The 18,770-nt window shown below is 36.4% G+C and overlaps 1 protein-coding gene across 6 annotated transcripts; it reads right to left on the bottom strand.

The window, feature by feature from the left end:
- Nucleotides 1-2,892: 2,892 nt before the first annotated feature.
- LOC117408877 (cyclin-dependent kinase-like 2) lies at nucleotides 2,893-17,791 on the bottom strand. 6 transcript variants are annotated; one of them, XM_034014259.3, is made up of 13 exons: nucleotides 17,341-17,786; nucleotides 16,592-16,798; nucleotides 13,524-13,718; nucleotides 12,618-12,796; nucleotides 12,099-12,211; nucleotides 11,834-11,973; nucleotides 8,765-8,853; nucleotides 5,953-6,082; nucleotides 5,468-5,790; nucleotides 4,850-4,925; nucleotides 4,118-4,268; nucleotides 3,141-3,244; nucleotides 2,893-3,026 (listed from the first exon to the last, which is right to left on the bottom strand). In XM_034014259.3, the coding sequence occupies exons 2-13, from the start codon at nucleotides 16,757-16,759 to the stop codon at nucleotides 2,967-2,969; spliced, it is 1,728 nt and encodes a 575-aa protein (XP_033870150.3). In that variant the 5' UTR covers nucleotides 16,760-16,798; nucleotides 17,341-17,786; the 3' UTR covers nucleotides 2,893-2,966. The 6 variants fall into 6 exon arrangements, 5 of the variants coding, with proteins under 5 accessions (XP_033870150.3, XP_033870148.3, XP_033870149.3 ...); XM_034014257.3 differs by having other exon boundaries at nucleotides 4,832-4,925; nucleotides 17,341-17,785; XM_034014258.3 differs by having other exon boundaries at nucleotides 4,832-4,925; nucleotides 16,592-16,795; nucleotides 17,341-17,785.
- Between the last annotated feature and the right edge of the window lie 979 nt (nucleotides 17,792-18,770).

Here is an 18,770-nt window from a genome sequence, read left to right as displayed (position 1 = left end):
CAACACCTTCCCCGAGAGAAAAAGTCTGCATTTTGGTGCATTCTCCCTGCTTGGTGAATTACCCTGTCAGCACTGGGTTGCAGAGTCAAGTACCACCGTGTGATTCTGGCATTTATATCCTTCATCTGGTGAAACCATTTCAAGGGGGCATGGTCGATGACCAGAGTTAAGTGTCAACCCAGAGTTAAGTACCTTGACTGCCCATTTTACTGCAGGCACTCCTCGATGTTACTGTGGTTTTACTTACAGAGAAGCAGGGGTGTAGTGCTGGGGGGTCACGGGGGGGGGGGGGGGGGGGGGTGCCGCTCCCCCACTTCTCTTGGGCAGGGAGAGCACTGCTTTTGTACTTCACATGTAGATTATTGAACTGTTATGTTCCAATTAATATATGGAGATATACATGTGTATAACCCATACAAATAAGCAAAGAATACAATAACTGTAAGAAACCCTTGAGATAAATAATGAAAAAAGTTTGATTATATCGTGCCTGGTCTGGAACAACAGGTGTAAATAATGTAGAGAGGTGAAGGGAACCTGTATTAACGCTGTGCTAAGGTGGCAGCGTTTTACAATTAGATGTAATAATTGGAATCGTTCTTATTTTTAGACCCATATATAAGACATAATGTAGATAAAATAAGCTTAATATTTATTTAAAAGATAAAAGTGAATCGCAACAAGCAAATAACGGGTACCTGTGGCCTTACACATCTTTTTTTGCAAACGGATGCACTTCTGTTTCAAAACCTCAGTCTAATTCGCTCTTAAGCGGCTGCAATACGACAGTGAAACGAGCTGATTCTGGACCAAACCATTCAATATACGGGGGAGTGGGGGAGTATTATGCATAGGATTAATAATAATAATAATAATAATAATAATAATAATAACAGTGTTTTAATCATGTGTGTATTAGTGTATGAAACTGGTTGTGAAAATATGTACAGTATGTGTGTATTTATTTATCTTTAATATAAATAGCTGTAAGTCTAGTTTCTTTACAGTTATACCTCAAAACCTGATTATCTGAATTTGTAATCAATTGGTACACTTGTTAGCCCTTTCAAATATCGTAACTACTAGTGATAAACTGCAGTTCTGTTGAGTGTATGGGGAAACGGGGACTGCAGGCAGCGTGGTAGGGTTGAGAGAGCGGGGATGGGGGGGGGGGGGGGGGGGGTAGATAATAGCGACCCCCTCACTTCTAAATATAGCACTACACCACTGCAGAGAAGGAGCTTCCTGCTGTTCTACAAGATTGAGTGCTTCTTCCCTGCTCCCTCCTGGGACAGCACTGCACCCAGACCTGTCTCAGATAAACCCCCTGCTGAAATCTGGACTGCGCAGCACTGGCTTGTTACACAGTTTCGTCTTCAACATCTGAAAGGCCCACTTGCATGCTCTGTCCACTACACTGTATTTGGCCTTCCAGGTGAGGTCGTCAAGGGAGTGGCTATGGAAGCAAGGTTTGGGATACATTTTTCGGCAATAGACCGCCAGTCCCGAAAAGGAATCGATTCAAAATGGGGGTAGACGGCTGCACATCTGGAATCGACCACCCGACCAATAATGACAATTGCCTGGTCGAAGAGCCAGCACAGTGCGACTTTACTCGAGCCTGAAGTCACGGGAGCAAACTAAAAAAATCAGTTCCCTTGGCTCTGAGATTGGGATCGTTCGGGTCCCCCACAGATTCAGAGGGACCAGCTGCAGCTGCTAGCTCCCCCACTTCTGCCCCGGAACCTTCATCAACCACCCCCCAATTGCACTGAACCGGACTGCCTCCACTGTCACCCCTCACTGTTAGCAGCCTGCATTCTCTTTTCGTTTTACAGGGTTTGAATTTATTGCAAAACCAAGCCGGGTCGCTTCCTCCTTGTCAGTATGGTCTCTAACCATCATACTCACCTTTGGATAGATATGGACATACTGCTACCCGTCCCCTTAATCACCTGTGCCCCAGTGAGATCAACTCTTCCCGAATCAGAGACTGAATACACCCCGAGTCAAGAAGGACTCGGGTTTGTGTACCTTCCACTGTCACAGGAAGCACAAAACCCTTGAGCTGGAGTGGTTGCACTTGCTGGGTGGGCCGAGCCGACTGGGTGAAATGGCAATCCATGGTGGCGCACTCCCTGGAGATATGCCCCACCTCGTTGCACACCCAGCAGCATATCGGTTCTGTTACTGACTTTGAAGCTTCAGCAGGAGGGTGACATGTTGGAGCCAGCAACAAGGCTCAGCAGGGTTGTGACCCTGCGAGGCCCTGGTCCAACACAGCAGTGACATGAAATAAAACAAATATTCCTTCCTGGTCGAAAGATGGTTACAGTAACTGTGCATCATCGGGTGTAAACTCCCTTTCTTAATAATACTGAATATACAGTATTACATCTAAAATGAAACCCACAACTGAATGCACACAATCTTATACCAAACACAGTTGGTTGCATTTATTTTGTATTTTTACGGACATGGCTATAACTAACATATCACAGAATTTGTGTTTGAATCACAGCATAAATTGGGGAAGAAAAAAAAAAAGACCACACAGAAATTGGTAATCTCCATAAGACAGGATTTACAAATGAACTACTAAAAAGATCAAATTAAATAAAATACAAATCTTACAATGTAACCACCTTAAATAGGGTTACTTTATACAGTAAGTAAAGTTTACTCTTTTTTTACAGCATGTCAAAAATGAAATAAAAAAAAGACCATGATGCATAGTATTTCAGAAATACACTACATATTTATTAAATTATTGAATATATTGCAAATCCTACAAGCAAAATACAATACATTCTCTCATATATATATATATATATATATATATATATATATATATATATATATATATATATATATATATATATAGATAAATATCCATTACTGTATACAAACGGATTCTGTAGATAGGAGTAAATTTGTACAGAGTAATGCTCTAAAAACACCACGGTTTAGTACTCAACACGGGGGAAGTTTGCTTCTGTGGGTTCGTGAAATGAGCTTCCAGATATCTAAAAAGAAAGAGGACATGGTAGTGGTGTTCAACAGAGAGGGATTTTATAGTTGAATATCTTATTGTATATGAAATGTACATTCTTTTATAAATCTTTATCCTACTACAGTACCTGTTGCGAAGGCACACTGGAGTGAAGGTCCATTGCAGCTAGAGAAGGTATACGGGATTCTGGAACTTTCCTGTTTTCTTTCTTTAATATCTTTGAATTTTTGCCTAAATGGGAATATAGTACTTTTAATATAGATATAAACATACAAAAAATACACAAGTGCGTGTTCAGTACTTAGATTACAACCTCTGTTAAAATATTTACTGCAGTATTGGTATGTTATTTCTTTAGTATTAAATAATAAATACTGTACCAGTGAAGTGTGGAAAAAAAATTCTCTAAAATCAGGTATGTGCTGTGCTGCAACTGATACACAAATGCATGTTAATTACAAGTGATTCACACCTCAGTATCAAGTTATATTGTATGGTATTAGACTTGTCAGAAACAACTGATAAATGGTAGGTTTTACTTTATTGTGAAAACCAAATGTGTTTTTACAAATTCATGATTTCTGTGACCTCCGTGACAAAATTGTATCCTTAACTATAATTAACTAATTGTTTAAATGATTGTTGTGTAATAAAATGGATTTTGCTTTTCTGTTGAATTGTTGTGACTGGTTTAGTTGACTAATAAACAGTTTCCTGTGGACTCATAGCCACACAGACACTTTTCGTTAGAATATTCGTAGAATCAATCAATCAAAAATATCCAAGGGAGATGTCACAGAAATGTTTTAAGTGTGACAAACACATGGAAAATAACCCTTACTCTAATAGTGAAGTGTCTAGTTGGAATGGTTTACCTGAAACATTATGTATACAATTTCATTATTCACACAACCTAAATAATGAATGATCAACAATATGCAATTATCATGTATTATTTAGGTATTCTGAATAGGACAATTGTACATTTAAACCTGTTGTACCTTAAACTATAACCAATTGTTAAGGTGGTGGAGAATGACGGATGTTATGTTATGAAATTACTGCTCTGCTGTGCTAAGCCTCAGCTAAAACAACAAAAAGCACCTTCGACTCCTTTTAGCTCAGGTAGATGATTACTGTTCAGTTCTGGGAGATGAACATCTGATTTGCAGAATTCCCATTTTTTCTTGATTGCATGCCCCATTCGATCAGTATGAATTGACCGCTCTTGAATACCACTCCTTTCATTTGGGAACTGGAGTGATTAAAACATTTGTTATAACCAATACACTTATATATTATAACAGAGCTCAAAAACTAAACACTATACTATTGCAACTTAATAAATAAAAAAAATATAATCACAGAGCTGTACGTATTCTTCAAAAGCCTGTATGGTCAGACTTGAAAGTTGAGCTTCAAAATAAGAGCTTGCAAAAAAACACAACATGTCTAATACTTCCTAAACTATATGATAAGTCACTGCTGATTAACTACATGTTGATTAATACTATTGACAAACATTGTTCTCTCTCTCTCTCTCTCTCTCTCTCTCTCTCTCTCTCTCTCTCTCTCTCTCTCTCTCTCTCTCTCTCTCTCTCTCTCTCTCTCTCTCTCTCTCTCTCTCTCTCTTAAAATATAATCCGCAATTGTTAGATACCTATCCTATGCTGTTAACGTATTTCAGTTTACACTTACTAATCGTGGCTTATGGCACTGAAATACATCTTCTCACTGGAGACATAGCTGTATAAAACATTAGGAGGCAGCACAAACCTATTACAGAATGTAGTGATTTATTTATTTCAAATAACCTACCCGGGCAGCAAGGCTTACATTGTAGTGACTCGACATGGGTTGTTGGCTTTGTTTTTTAAAAAGGGGCATATGTTTTTTCATCTTCTCATTTGCCCTTTAAGAAAAAGAAAATATATAAAATGTCATGGATATGTGAAATTAGTAAAGTTACAAAAGGCAGTAGGTCTTTTAGTGACAATATTATTTTTAAAGCAAGATCCTTTGACATTTTTCATTTTTGGTTGTTTCAAGCAGCACAAAAGCGCAACAAAATTGCCTGTCAGTATTAAGTTTCACTGGGTAACAATAGGAGAACACCGATTAAAAAAAAAAAAAAGTGTAAGTTCAGGATACTGGCATCCTTGATTAATACTTATTTAACTTACCTGTCAACTTCACTGCTATCATTAGCTTTCACAAGCCATCTAAGAATGGCAAAACTACTTTTGTGTTAATTCATGGAAATAAAATCAGCTGACCTTGTCTTCTGAAATGCACTTTGTGCAAAACTATTATGTTGCCAAGCACTATTAGGCAATGTGTTTTTGCAACTAGCAGTTTGTAACCATTTAAGCTATTGCTTTACAAGACCCCCCGAGCAAGACAATATGTTTGCGCTGGTTGCAGTTTCATTTGGTACTTTAGGTGTTGTTGTACCTGAAGCTGTGAGGTCCTGGAACAGTCCCAGACCCAGCATTCAGGTTCATGCAGCTGGTTGTGATGGCTAAAGGATAGTGTGAGATGGGAGGAATGAGGGTCCCCGCTGGAGACTTGGGACGGTCATGGTTGCCATTTACATCTTTAAGAGATGGAGGCACAGCCTTGCTGAGGCTTGCCCTGCTTTCGGTAGTCTTTTCCAGGATCTCATTCCCATTTGTAGTAGCTGATCTGCCAAGCTTTTCAACCTCGGCTCTCAACTCTTTTGACCTTATTTTGACATTGGGTTTATTATCTTTGTTTTTTATATCTGCATTAGAGTCCTAAAAAACAAAAACAAAGGTCATACACCTTGTTTATTTAGGCATTGTATATATACAACAACAACTAGCAAAAAAAGAAGTGGAGGGCTCCATGTATGTATGATCATTGCACTGATCAGATTAATGCACTTTTCTTTCATAGATATTTTAGAGACCACTAACCTGGCTTCTTAGTTTCTTATCCTCTACTAATGAATCGTCTTTATCCCTTTTTGTCATTTTTGACTTTTTGGGTACAGGAGTGTTCTCTTTCAGGCCCTTCTGGATTTTAGTATTAAGCTCTTGTGTGAATCTGGTAAATAAAAGCAACTTAAATGTTTTCAAATACACAAACGTATGACCTTACTGTAAAACAAATAAACAAAAAATAATATTTTTTAAGAGGGGCAGGGGTTGAGGGAAGATTTATTACAGTGCATAAGAAAAATAATATTTCTCAAGGTCACAATTGATTCCCTTGTTACTTTATGTGAAAGTAGTTGTAGGGAAATTCCAAAAACAAAAGCATCCTATTTGTAAAGGATCCAACAGGAAGCATTGGAACCAACCAATTATAGTGAAAGAATTACACATTGTTGTACTGTAGGTGTGTATTATCTTCATTCTGTCTACAGGACTTTGACCTTTGGACCTGGAAGAACAAAGAATTTCTGAAAAATGTGCCACTTTTACAAACTGTATCTGAAACACTCGTCAATAAAAGAAAATAAAAAGAAAAGCCTGGTGGGGGCGGTGGTGGACTGCATCAGAAGGGCTTGCCAGTAAAAGCAAACCTACTGTATCTCACTTATCAGGTGACTGGAGATAGTCAGCAAAAACAGATGGTTGGTTGTTTTTTTTTGGTGGGGGGGTTGCCATTAGTAACTTCACTCACCACACTAGCTTGGGCTTTCTGTATAGCAATACAGGTCTTGATTTTGGGTAAGAACACAAAGCTTTTCCCACAGACTCGAGGACAGATATTGGCTCCAACTGTTATATATATGTTTTCATATGCGAAAAACTCATAAAAGACTCACATATTTATGGCTTTACAGTAATTGCAATGCCATAATAAACGTTTATTCTCAGGATCTTTATAAGCAATAATGGGCACTACTCTCTTTTTTCTCAAAATAAATATTTATAAAAAAAATAGTTAATTCCTTTATCAGTAATGAAAAAAAAACATAACTAATATACATTTTGTTCATGAAACATTAGTTGCTTATATCCACTCATTTCTTGATATTTATACATTTTGTAAAAACATATAAATAAAACACAAGACAGAATAAATGTTGTAATATAATCAGATTTGCAGTGTTTTTCTGTTTCTTTCTTATCTCTAAACAAGTTATTGTGACGTTTTCTCTCTATGTGCTGCTGAAAACATTCTCCACCCTTTTAAAATAAAAAATAAAAATAAATATCCAATGATCTGCATTTCCGACCTGTACGGCACTCTGGTGGCCCAGTAAGACTAAAATAAAGTGTGTTTTTTTACTGTTTACCCAATGACAGGCCAAATGTTCCAAATGCCAATTAATGGCCTCAAAAGGAATAAGGCCAAACTCAAACTTTTGAGACTTGTTAGCATTTTGTAGTTTATTTAGCACGATTTATTCTGTTGTTCTTGCTGTTTGTAAAATACTGCTTTTATAATAGGATATTCTGTGTATATGTTTACTGTTTATGTACAGAAATTGATATACACAATAATATAAACACTTCTGTTCTACAGAATTTCATTTCAAGATGGCAAGATGATTAGATGAATCACTGTTGGCAGAAATACTGGCGTCTGATTCTTGTGAATCAGAATTTTCTGACAGTGGTTCAGTTTATATAATATAGGTGTTCTCCGTATTATTATAATTTTTTAATAAATGTTCAGTCCTAAAACCATGTTTTGCGTTTGTTTTTTAACAAAAAGGCTCTAAATCCATAAAATCACTCAGGTGAAAGACTGTCTTGTATTTTGTCAATATTTCAAATATAGAATAAAATGCTTTTGTACATTTCTCTTAGAAAACACAAAAAGGAATACATAAAATACTAAATTGTGTGGAAAAAAAGAGATGTTACTGTAAAAAATAGACTAGGAAAGGAAAGAGGCCAGTTTTTTTCTCTCTCTGGTAATTTGTAACAATTGTAAATGTTCTAACATCATTACTAGTAACCAATGAGCGAGTACTCCGAATTACCCTTCTGTCGTGAAAAACAAAACCTCATGTTCAAATTCAGCACGTGGGCATCCAGAGAGTAACATCTTCAGGCTTCAGATAAATAAATGAACCAGACAACGGTAAGAATTCATATACATCAGTTTACTTTGTTTGATTACCAGGTTTGTGTCCTGGTGTTTTTTATATATTTATTTAAATAAGTAGCCAATCAGATTTGTAACCCACATGTGTGTAATACATTGAACTTACTCAAGTAAAACACTTTTTACATTACATTGTGCAAAGGCTGCTACACACCAGATACGACGTGACAGGCGAAACTGTGCAGCGATGCGACAAAATGAATAGACCCTATACTTTTGATAAGTATCTCTGACATCACAGGCGACACGGGGGCGACACTAAATAAATACGATTGAATCCTATTTTTTTGCAATTTGTCATGTGACAACTAGAGAATTGACCAATCAGAGAACAGCTTCAATACACGTGGTCCAGCAGGGTAACGCACTATCCAACATGACAAAATGAAAAAATAATACTTGCCGTGGAAAATTACCCAGAGTTTTATCACAAAGATCCTTGCAATTATAAACATACAGATTTGAAAGGTAATATATGGGTGTCCATTTCGAAGGAACTGGATAAGCCTGGTATGTGTGATTTATTGCCATATATGTTGAAATACAGTCAGAGAATGTAGACGCAAAGAACCCCCTGGTAAAGATTAAGGGTAAATCTGCATAAAAGTTTAGTTAACAGTGCTTTTTTAAGAGTAGCTTTAATGGAGAAATAACTCTTCTTACCTTTCAGCAAAGCCATCTTTGTTAAAATACTCGTGTTGCAGCAGCTCACTGCAGGACAGCCTATTGTCTGGATCAATCTGTAAACATTTCTGTACAGAACAAAATAAAAACAAGTTCAATAATAGCGCAACCAGCTGGTTTCATCTACCCTATAAAGCACATATTATATTACCAAATGCAGCCTTAGGTGTACCAGGGTCTGTGAAACTAGCCAAAAGCGCATTTCAGAATGTAATATGTAAATATATAATTATTTTTTATAATTTACAATTGTATAAATGTTCTATATAACCATTAGCTTAAAACAATGGAAGTAATGATGTTTACTAATTACTTCTCTTTAAAAACAGTCAGAGCCACTCAAACATATTAACATTGTGCACAGCATTAGGTCTTTATCACCAGGGGCTGGTTTTTCAAAACTTTGGTACAGGCCCGGTGGCAGCGTGAACGCTGTGGGGGGCATCCACTTTTTTAGGACGGGCTCATTTTGGAAAAACAAATCAATCAGCTCATATTCTCTACTATTTTACTTAACTGTGATGACAATAAACAAGCAAATAAATAAATAAATCATATGACAGGGCAATGTTATGAACTATCCACACAGCACGAATTACCACTGCTCTTTCTGGAAAAGTTTTTTTTTCTTCTTCTTTTAAATTATTATTATTACCGCATTAGCAACAACGGGGTGTCTGAGCAACAATACTTAAAATGAATACAATCATACAGTTAGCAGACCCTCTACAGAGATTGAAACAGATTCCCACACACTCCAAATTACTGTAAAGTAATGAATGTACATATAATGCTTACTATTCAATACTGAATCTAAAAAGCAGACGCTCGTGTAAACAATCCGACAAGGCGGCCCTACGAAGGGGTTTCCAAACACCAGAAGCAACTAGACATTTTAAATTATTATTATTATTATTATTATTATGCTTTGCTTTACTTTAATTTGATTTGATTAATGACTTCTCATAGATTTTTTTTTTGTTTAAGCGATAGTGCCCGTCGATGATGGCTCTACGTGTGATAGTTGACCGCGACTGGAGTTATGCGTCCTGAGCCCAAGACGAGGACACTAACGAAAGTCAAAGTCAACTATCACACGGTAGAGCCATCATCGAGAGGGCACTATCGCTATTAGAACATTATTTGACCATTTTTTCTTTTTTTTTTAAAGAAAACAAACACCTTAAAACCTAAATTTACCTTGAACTTGTACTGATGCGCCGGGTACCTTAACTCTGAGTAAAGATGTTCTAAGAAAATAGTCCAACATTTTTTTTTAATAAAAAACAAGGATGACATACATATAAAGAGAAAAATGATGCATTTTTAATTAGTAAATTGATTTAAATGTTTTATTAACTTGTTATTTATAATCTGGACATTTCCTAAGGAATGAACAGAGCAATTGCAGGACAGTCTAACATGCCTCCTAACTCACCATGTTTCAACCTTCAGCCAAAGCCTTTCTCTCTTGAACCTACATATGAGTGGAGCAATATTACTGAACTGTCCACGTCTCGCTTTGTTGTTGATGAAAGATGCCATGTCTGTGCTCCAGTCGAGCTGACAGCCTGTGATTGGCTTTCGGCAGTTGCAGGTACAGTATTGGCTGCTTTCGTCGACGTAAAGTATTGGTTGGCTGGTTTTGGTGGATAATAAGATTAATTTGGACCAATTGTGTCTTTGTTTAGTATTTACTGTCCAATAGTGAACTACACTTAAAAATACAGCAAGTCAAAAAGAAAAAAACAGCACTTGCGCGGATTGATTTTAAATTTGATTCACAGCTGGTGCTGAGACATTCCAGCGGGCATCTACTGCTAGAACTGGAAGCTGACGGTACTGAATCAATTTTAAAATCTGAAACAGGGGGAGCACTGGACCTAAACTGGACGGGCCAGGCACCCTTAGGCCCGCCCGTAAAGCCGGGCCTGCTTTGGTAATCGAATTTCTGCGTTTGGGTTATATTGTACAATTGGGTTTTTCAAAACATCGAAATGCGATCGGGATTACTGTGATCTGGATTTCTTTTAATCACGATTAAATGTTGCAATTGGGTTTTTCAGAATTTAAAGAGGAGATTAGGATTACTTGGATCCAAAATACCAGGATTTTTGTGATCCTACTACGGAGGTGGATTCAGCTTTTAAATCATAGAACATCGATATTTTGTTTGAATTGTCATAGCAAACACACACCATATGTCCAAATACAGTGTTAGAATATAATATTTACATATTTATTTAAGTTTTGTATCCAAGCAAAAAGGAAAACACGTATTTAGTGGTATAGCTTTAATAAAAAAGCATAAGCATACACATACGCCTCCTTAAAGCTCGTCTGAGAGATGCTGGACTCCCGACCAACGAGGAAGACGATGAAGATGTCTAAAAACACATATCCTTTTTTTCAAAAGTTTTATTTTTATTCAATTCAGATTTAGTTATTTAATTTCTGCTAAGTAGGCATAAATAAAATAACCGTTATTTGCATGCATTATATGTGCACTAACATTAAAAGTGATTTAGATTTTGTTAAAAAAAAATAATATAAAACAAAATAAATAACGTTATGTATTAATTATTATTACCACAATCTTATTTATTTTGTTAATTTAGGTATCATAAATAAGGCCTCTTAAATAATAAAGAAAATAAATTATAAATACATATTAATAACTAGCCTATTCAAAAAACTGGATTTTGTAATCGTGATTATTTGTTATCTGGATAAATGTAATCCAGCAGTGACATTTTCTGAAAAAGCAGATCAAAATGATCCAGATAAAAGTACTCTCGATCACAAAATCTAGGATTACAAAATCCAGATCACTTTGATCCAGATTAAAAGTTTTGAAAAACCAGCCCCTGGAAACCAAAAAGTCACATTACCACAATATGGCAGACATATTAGGTCACAGTCAAAGTGAATGGTGCAATTAGATTTGCCAGAGCTGAAGTGGTTTTTGAGATATTAGCAGTAGTATGTACAGAAGCAGGATGGCAAATAGTTATCCGACAGTAAAACCAAGCACGGAAAGACAGTTACCTTTACCAAATCTAAAACAACTGATGATAGCTTTGAAAAACGTCTTTCCAGAGGTTCCATTTCTTTTATTTCAGGGAGTCTCACTCCTGCAAAAGTTGGGTTTTTGTAGAATAGTTCTTGATGCCTTTGGGTTAAATTACCTGCCAAAAAAAAATGATATAATTTAAAATGGTCATATTTATTTTGGTGATCTGTTGAAAGTAAAATGAAGGTTGGTCATCTCTGATGGAGAATTGACAATCTATTAATATGACAGCAAACTCACCAAAACACCTCATGACATGATACACCTGATCAATATCAGAATCTCCTGGGAAAAGAGGTTCTCCTGTAAGCATCTCAACAATCAAACAACCAACAGCCCATACATCTACAGCTCTGAAAAATAAAGATCATGGTATAACAGTACACAGAAAGAGTGCACACCATGCGCAGCACAGGAATCATGTTTCAGTTTGTGAAACCTGGGAAGTGTAGCTTGGGTCAGGAAAAGGTCTTCCACTTAAGTGTCAATTGTCTCTTTCTGATGATAGGTCCTGTGATATTATGCCACACTGTAACACGATTTTTGAATTACAATAGCAGAAAATGATGCGTTTACCTTTGTCATCCATAACATATGACCTCTGTCCCTTCAAATCCTCCATACTTTTCATGCCCATTTAAAAATCTTTTAACTCATTAACTAACCAGTGGACTATTTTCTGTAGTAGTAACTTCAACTTTAAATTTACTTTAATGAACATATTCTACCTTGATCACAAGCCTTTTTCAATGTACATACTTGCCATACTTTGTGTCTCCTACGAGTAGTTCTGGAGCTCTGTACCAGCGTGTGGCCACGTAATCAGTATATACCTCACCAGGGGCTGCCATCGTTCTGGCAAAACCAAAATCACACAATTTGACAACCCCATACTGAGATACCAATATGTTCTCAGGTTTTATATCACGGTGTATAATCTGCAACAGAAAATGACATACAAAATTATACTGTGCTCTGATACACATCATCCAGGGTATAAAAGTATAAATACATGTATACATGATACATATAAGTAGTGGAAGTAGGTCAACATGAAGAACCATTAAAAAAAAAAAAACACATACATACTACATAGGGAGGGGATGTAGGTGGTTGTATAACTTTGTAACTCCTCTTTTGGGAGTTAATATTAAACAACTTTAAAAAAAATCCCAACTTCCAATTGGCTGTATTGGTCATTTGGCACTGGATAAGATACATTGATCTATATTCATAATTACACAACAGGATACTGTTCTCCCATTGATTTCTATGGAGGTGGTGAGCCATTCTTTTACTACTCGATAACCAAATGGCAAACAAAGCTCACCTTTTCTGAAAAAGATTACTTATTTCAGTGGACTATAATGTTTTATTTAAAACAACCAAAGGTAAATAAATAACTTTAAAAAGTTGTAGTACAATGGTGATGGTGTGGCATGTTCCTTGGTAATAATTAAACACTTGTTGAAATACTGATCTCTATCTCTGGTCTCAAGGTTTGACTCCGGAACTCCATTATTACACACCACAGCAATACCACTATGCCTCAGATAATTAACATACCAATAAGTGCACTCTATATTTACTGGTGTAATACGCAGAGTTCTTTTAAGTAATTGCCAACAAAACAGGCTTCACCTCAGACCATTTGGAAACACTCACACTATGATGATGGCAAAAAGTGATGGCCCTCAGAATCTGGAAGAGATATTTTTTGACTTTGTTGTAGTCAAGTCCATTTGGAAACTGTTCCAGATCATCTAAGAGAGTACGGTCCACAAACTCAAACACGAGATACCAGCGTCTCTTTTTCTTGCACACCTCAAGAAGATTGACCAAATTCTCATGTCTGAGTTGCTGTAACAAAGACAAACTGGCAGTGAACAATTACACAAAAAAAAAGACAAAATTCACATATTTCTTTCTGAATGTCTTCTCCCCCACCAACATGAAATTGCATGACTTCTGAAGAATCGGGAATAAAAATGTATTACCAGAAAAGACCGTCAAGAAAGTTCAAAGCCAATACATATTTTCAGATACAGGCCCGTTTACCATTTAAGTTTGTTGGGTCATTTTAAATCATGTAGAAATTATCTGCAAAAGACAGCCTGTGTATATGAATTGTTTGGCCACAGCAAATTATAATGTCAGCCATTTGTATTGACTTGTTTGCTTTGTGATTCCAGGGGAACAAACAGGTATAATAAAAGTTAATCACCAACTTCCATTAACATCAGTAGGGTTTGTAAAGAGCAGCAATTAGCTTTGTTTGAGCGACGACAGCAAATTTACTGTGTGTTTGATAGTCTTAACCTTTAATCACTAGAACTGAACTTACCTAAAGAAAACAGATACACCACAAAAGCCCAATTATAACAGATATTAGGAACTGGTCTGCTAAAAAGACCAACCCCCCCACCCAAAATGAAAAAGCTAGTACTTGCGCTGATTGATTTAAAATCTGCTTTTAAAGCCGACTGGCTGATGATACTGAATCATTTTCTAATGATCATTACCACACCACAAATACTCCACATCGATGGCACAATCCAGACCTCCATATGCTTTGAAAGACCTGACTGTAAAACAATTGAGGCCAAAACAGCTTGTGGACCCACACATAAATAGGGAATTAATTTGCCCTTCTATTGGTGATTGATTAAACCAGCTCAACTGTTGTTCATTATGGCTTTTATTTTGTAATAAATGCAGTCTGAAGGACTTCCTATTTACACATGAAAACCTGTCCTCAAGAGTGAACACATTTGAAACAGCAGGATTATAATGTAATGAGCATAGCATAAGATATCAAAAACATTCCAGTCGGCAGCATTAGAGACTGCCTGGGCTTGTCCTTCCATGCAGGGGGGCTTGCTTCAGGATAACAAACAAACATTCTTTCATCTATTCATTAACTAACGTGTTAATGAATAGATTACATATAACATATTAAGCATAAAACATTAACCAGAAAATACCCTAACTTTTCAGTAACTTCAAAAAAACACTAGTTCTACGTATAACAATCCCATTGTAATCATTAAATGGTCAGCGATAATTGTATGTGGTTCACCATTAATACAAATTAGTAGGTTGAGAAGATGTGGCAAACGAAAATCAGTCCATTTGTATACAGTTTACACTTTGAAATGGGATTGGGGACTCCCAACAAATGATCAAAAAAAGAAAAAAACACTTTTTTAATGCGTATCCTATATGTCTGGTAAAACCAGTCCCCCTAAACTCCCGATGGCACAGAAAAGTCTGTACAACCGTACCACAGGTGCTTCTCAAGAGATCCAACACACCACACAGTTGTACAAAACCTGCTCTAGTAATGCATCATGAAAAGCCTTTTTACAGACATCTCCCCCAACAAGGAAGCCCCCCCCCCAGAAGAACTTACTTTGTTGTTCATCGTCTCCTTAAACATAAATTATTAAATCTTGACAGCTAGGTGCTCGAATGTGTGAAACAGGATAGTCTTGTTTTAAATATAGATCACACAACAGGTCATAACAAAGGTGTCCCTTAGCGTATCACTGAAACAAGGTTTCAGAATGTTGTTGCATTTGTGTATGTATGTATTTGCATGAAAAACTATGCAAATATGTGGTGAGTAGGGTGACCACCTTTTCAAAAGGGGAGGGGGGGATTGTATATTAACATATTTTATACTGTATATTTAATAACAGTATTTCAAAATTAAATATTAACTTACCAATTTTGAATGCTTCTTAATATCGTTTTCACCTCAGTATCCAATTCTAAAATGTTTTCTACAAAATGTATAAAAAAACTCTCTGAATTTGCACAGGTGCTTACTTTTTTTTTGGTGGAGTAGGCCTTATAGGGTACTCCCTTTACCGACGTATCTACCAGTGTCACGTCAACTTTTACAGTCAGCCATTTCACATAAACAAAGAGAACACTGAAATTAAAATATTGTACAAATTGTATTTTGTTTGCTGTGATGTGAGTGTAAAAAGTCACATGATAGTGGGACTATGTAGTTGTATGTCTTAGATTGTCTATCCAATGTGTCAATCATTCTGGGGCGCTGTAAGGTATTGCAAAATGATGCAGCAGGGGCAGGGCTTTGCTCCAAACAGATATACTATGGTTTGACTGTGGCGCTAAACTGTAAGATTGCACTGTGTCTAGGAATCCGGGACAGATTCCATCCCGAAATCATTTAGCCCGGGACTGGGACTTGATCTTTATATTTAGGGACTGTGCCATCCAATTAGGGACAGGTGGTCACCCTAGTGGTGAGCCTAGCTTAACTGCTAACCAACACAACTACCTTTCAACAATATACTGACCACTGGTGCAGTAGAGCAGCATATTTTAGTGTTCAGGAACCAGATGTTCTAACTGAGCTGTGAGGTTATGCGCTCATGACTTCTAGGGCAGAGTGCCATGGACTGGGAATGTACAAAGTATTCCACATACCACTTTTAGTGTTCTACAATTAGAGGGCTTTGTGGGCTTTGTGGATAAGTAATATTACTGTACAGTTCTTTTAAGTTCCAAAAATGCAGACATTTTCTTAGTGGAGGAACATATTTTTATGAAGATTCTTGTATTTTCCCATTATAGGCAACTTGCCCATGGTAGAAAATAGGGCCCATATTCTCTAGGTATTCGTTGTTAAATGTATGACAATTTGCAGTGTTAATTATTTTATTTTGTTTTTTTAAAAAACACCTCAACAAACCACTGACCTTTAACAACTTTATTTCTCTCATGGCAATTTTCTTCACCGTTTTGTCATCATCACTTTCCAGAAATTTCTTTATTGCAACTATCCTTCCGTTTTCTTTGTTCCTGCATTTCATCACCATTCCATAGCTGCCTTCACCGACAAGCCCCAGGTTCTCATATTTGTCCATGTTTGCCCAGAGGATAGCCCAGCAGCTATCTGGACTCTGCTAGTGAACGATGGTGGGGGCAAAAGGTTACTACAATATGTCATTTTTTAAAAACCTGATTCAGACTACTGCGGATGGAAAGGGATACATTCAAATGTTTGACCTAAAATACAATGATTTAATGAACTATAACCAGTTTAAAAATATATTTTTACAACTTATTTGTAACATTTGAAAATAAATTCATACCGATTTTTTTTTTTACTTCATATTAATATATTAACGGCACGTCGTCATTACTCTAGAATCCTCCTACTGCTTAGAGTAACTTTAATAATTATTATCTCAGTGAGTCAAGTCGCAGCAGCAGCAAACACAAAACTAAATTATCTGTCACTGTGTGTATCCTTTCAAATGTGAGCATATACATTTAAAGGGTATACTGGAATCACTGTTCCATTCATTTGTTTTAAAATGTGCTGAAAACTAATTCCTGGTCAACCGACTGACCAGGACTCATCCAAAAAGCAAAACACGACATATTAATAATATTAAGTATCGTAAACTACTACAAACATGTCACGATGTTTGCATTGACTTACCTTCTGTGCTTGTTTTGTCGTCCGTCAGATTAACTCCACTCCATCAACAATACTCAAACATTTGCCGTTGTGTTCTTCACAGTTTAATATATAATAAATAAAATAATAAACAAAACAATACAAATTCCAGTTGCCTCTTTGGATACGTTTGAAAAAAATGTCTGTCTTGCGAATTTTTGACTTGTTTTAGAGTTTGTATGTAACCTTAAATGTTACCAGAAACAACAAGTTTGTTTAGAAACAGCATGCGTGTGTCGTGTAAATCGAAGGATGATTTACGATTATGTTCGGTTGTTTGTTTTTCACAAAAAGAATGAAGTAGGAGTCACTGGGCAATAGAAGCGTTACCAATAGCAACTGATCTCATATTCAGTAAACAGAAGAAAAAAAACGTCACCGCTGCAGTCATGCTGTTGATACTACAACAGTCAAGGGCAAATTCAGTTACACTAGTATCACATTCATAAACAGACGCGGCGAGAGGTAAATCTTATTTAATTAAAATCACTCTATTTAATTACATCATTACCCCACCTCCCATAAAGAAGAAATCCCTAAAAGTGTGTGTGATTATATATATATATATATATATATATATATATATATATATATATATATATATATATATATACGGATACTGTAGCTAACACCACATCTCAATATTGAAATATTTGCAATTTGCACACTGTTGGAGTTTAACCCTAACGACCGAGATAGCTGTCCTTCAACATGTTTAACTTTGGGAGACAGAAGTGTCACGTGTGGCTTATTATTTAATATAGACTATATATTAACGCTTTAAAACATATAAATACAGTCCAAGGGCAGCAGTGTGGAGTAGTGGTTAGGGCTCTGGACTCTTGACCGGAGGGTTGTGGGTTCAATCCCCAGTGGGGGACACTGCTGTTGTACCCTTTAGCAAGGTACTTTATCTAAAAACCCAACTGTATAAATGGGTAATTGTATGTAAAATAATGTGATATGTGAAATAATGTATAATGTGATATCTTGTAACAATTGTAAGTCGCCCTGGATAAGGGCGTCTGCTAAGAAATAAATAATAATATTAATAATAATAATAATTTTAAAAAAGTAAACTTTGGAAAATTGTAGCTACTACTCATGATGACCAGTTGGAAATTGGAACAAATATTCAGCAGGTAAGATTAGCATGGAGTGTAGACAGACAGCTGACCTGAACTTTAAAGTAAATGATTTCTAGGACCATTTTAATCAGCTCCTTAACCAGTACCAAGACTCCTGAAACTGCAAACCACCAATGCTGGTCATTGCTGGAATCTACCACAGGAAGGAAACTTCCCTTGAGCTCAGTCTATATTATGGTATTTGCAACCATTGCCAGAATTCTGGTTGATTTTGCTCCAATTTTGAGAGAATAACCAGGCTTTGATTTTCCCTTTTCTGTCTCT

Source organism: Acipenser ruthenus, chromosome 2 (genome assembly GCF_902713425.1).
Source record: "Acipenser ruthenus chromosome 2, fAciRut3.2 maternal haplotype, whole genome shotgun sequence".
NCBI lineage: Eukaryota > Metazoa > Chordata > Actinopteri > Acipenseriformes > Acipenseridae > Acipenser > Acipenser ruthenus.
This window is presented reverse-complemented; position numbering and strand designations above follow the sequence as displayed.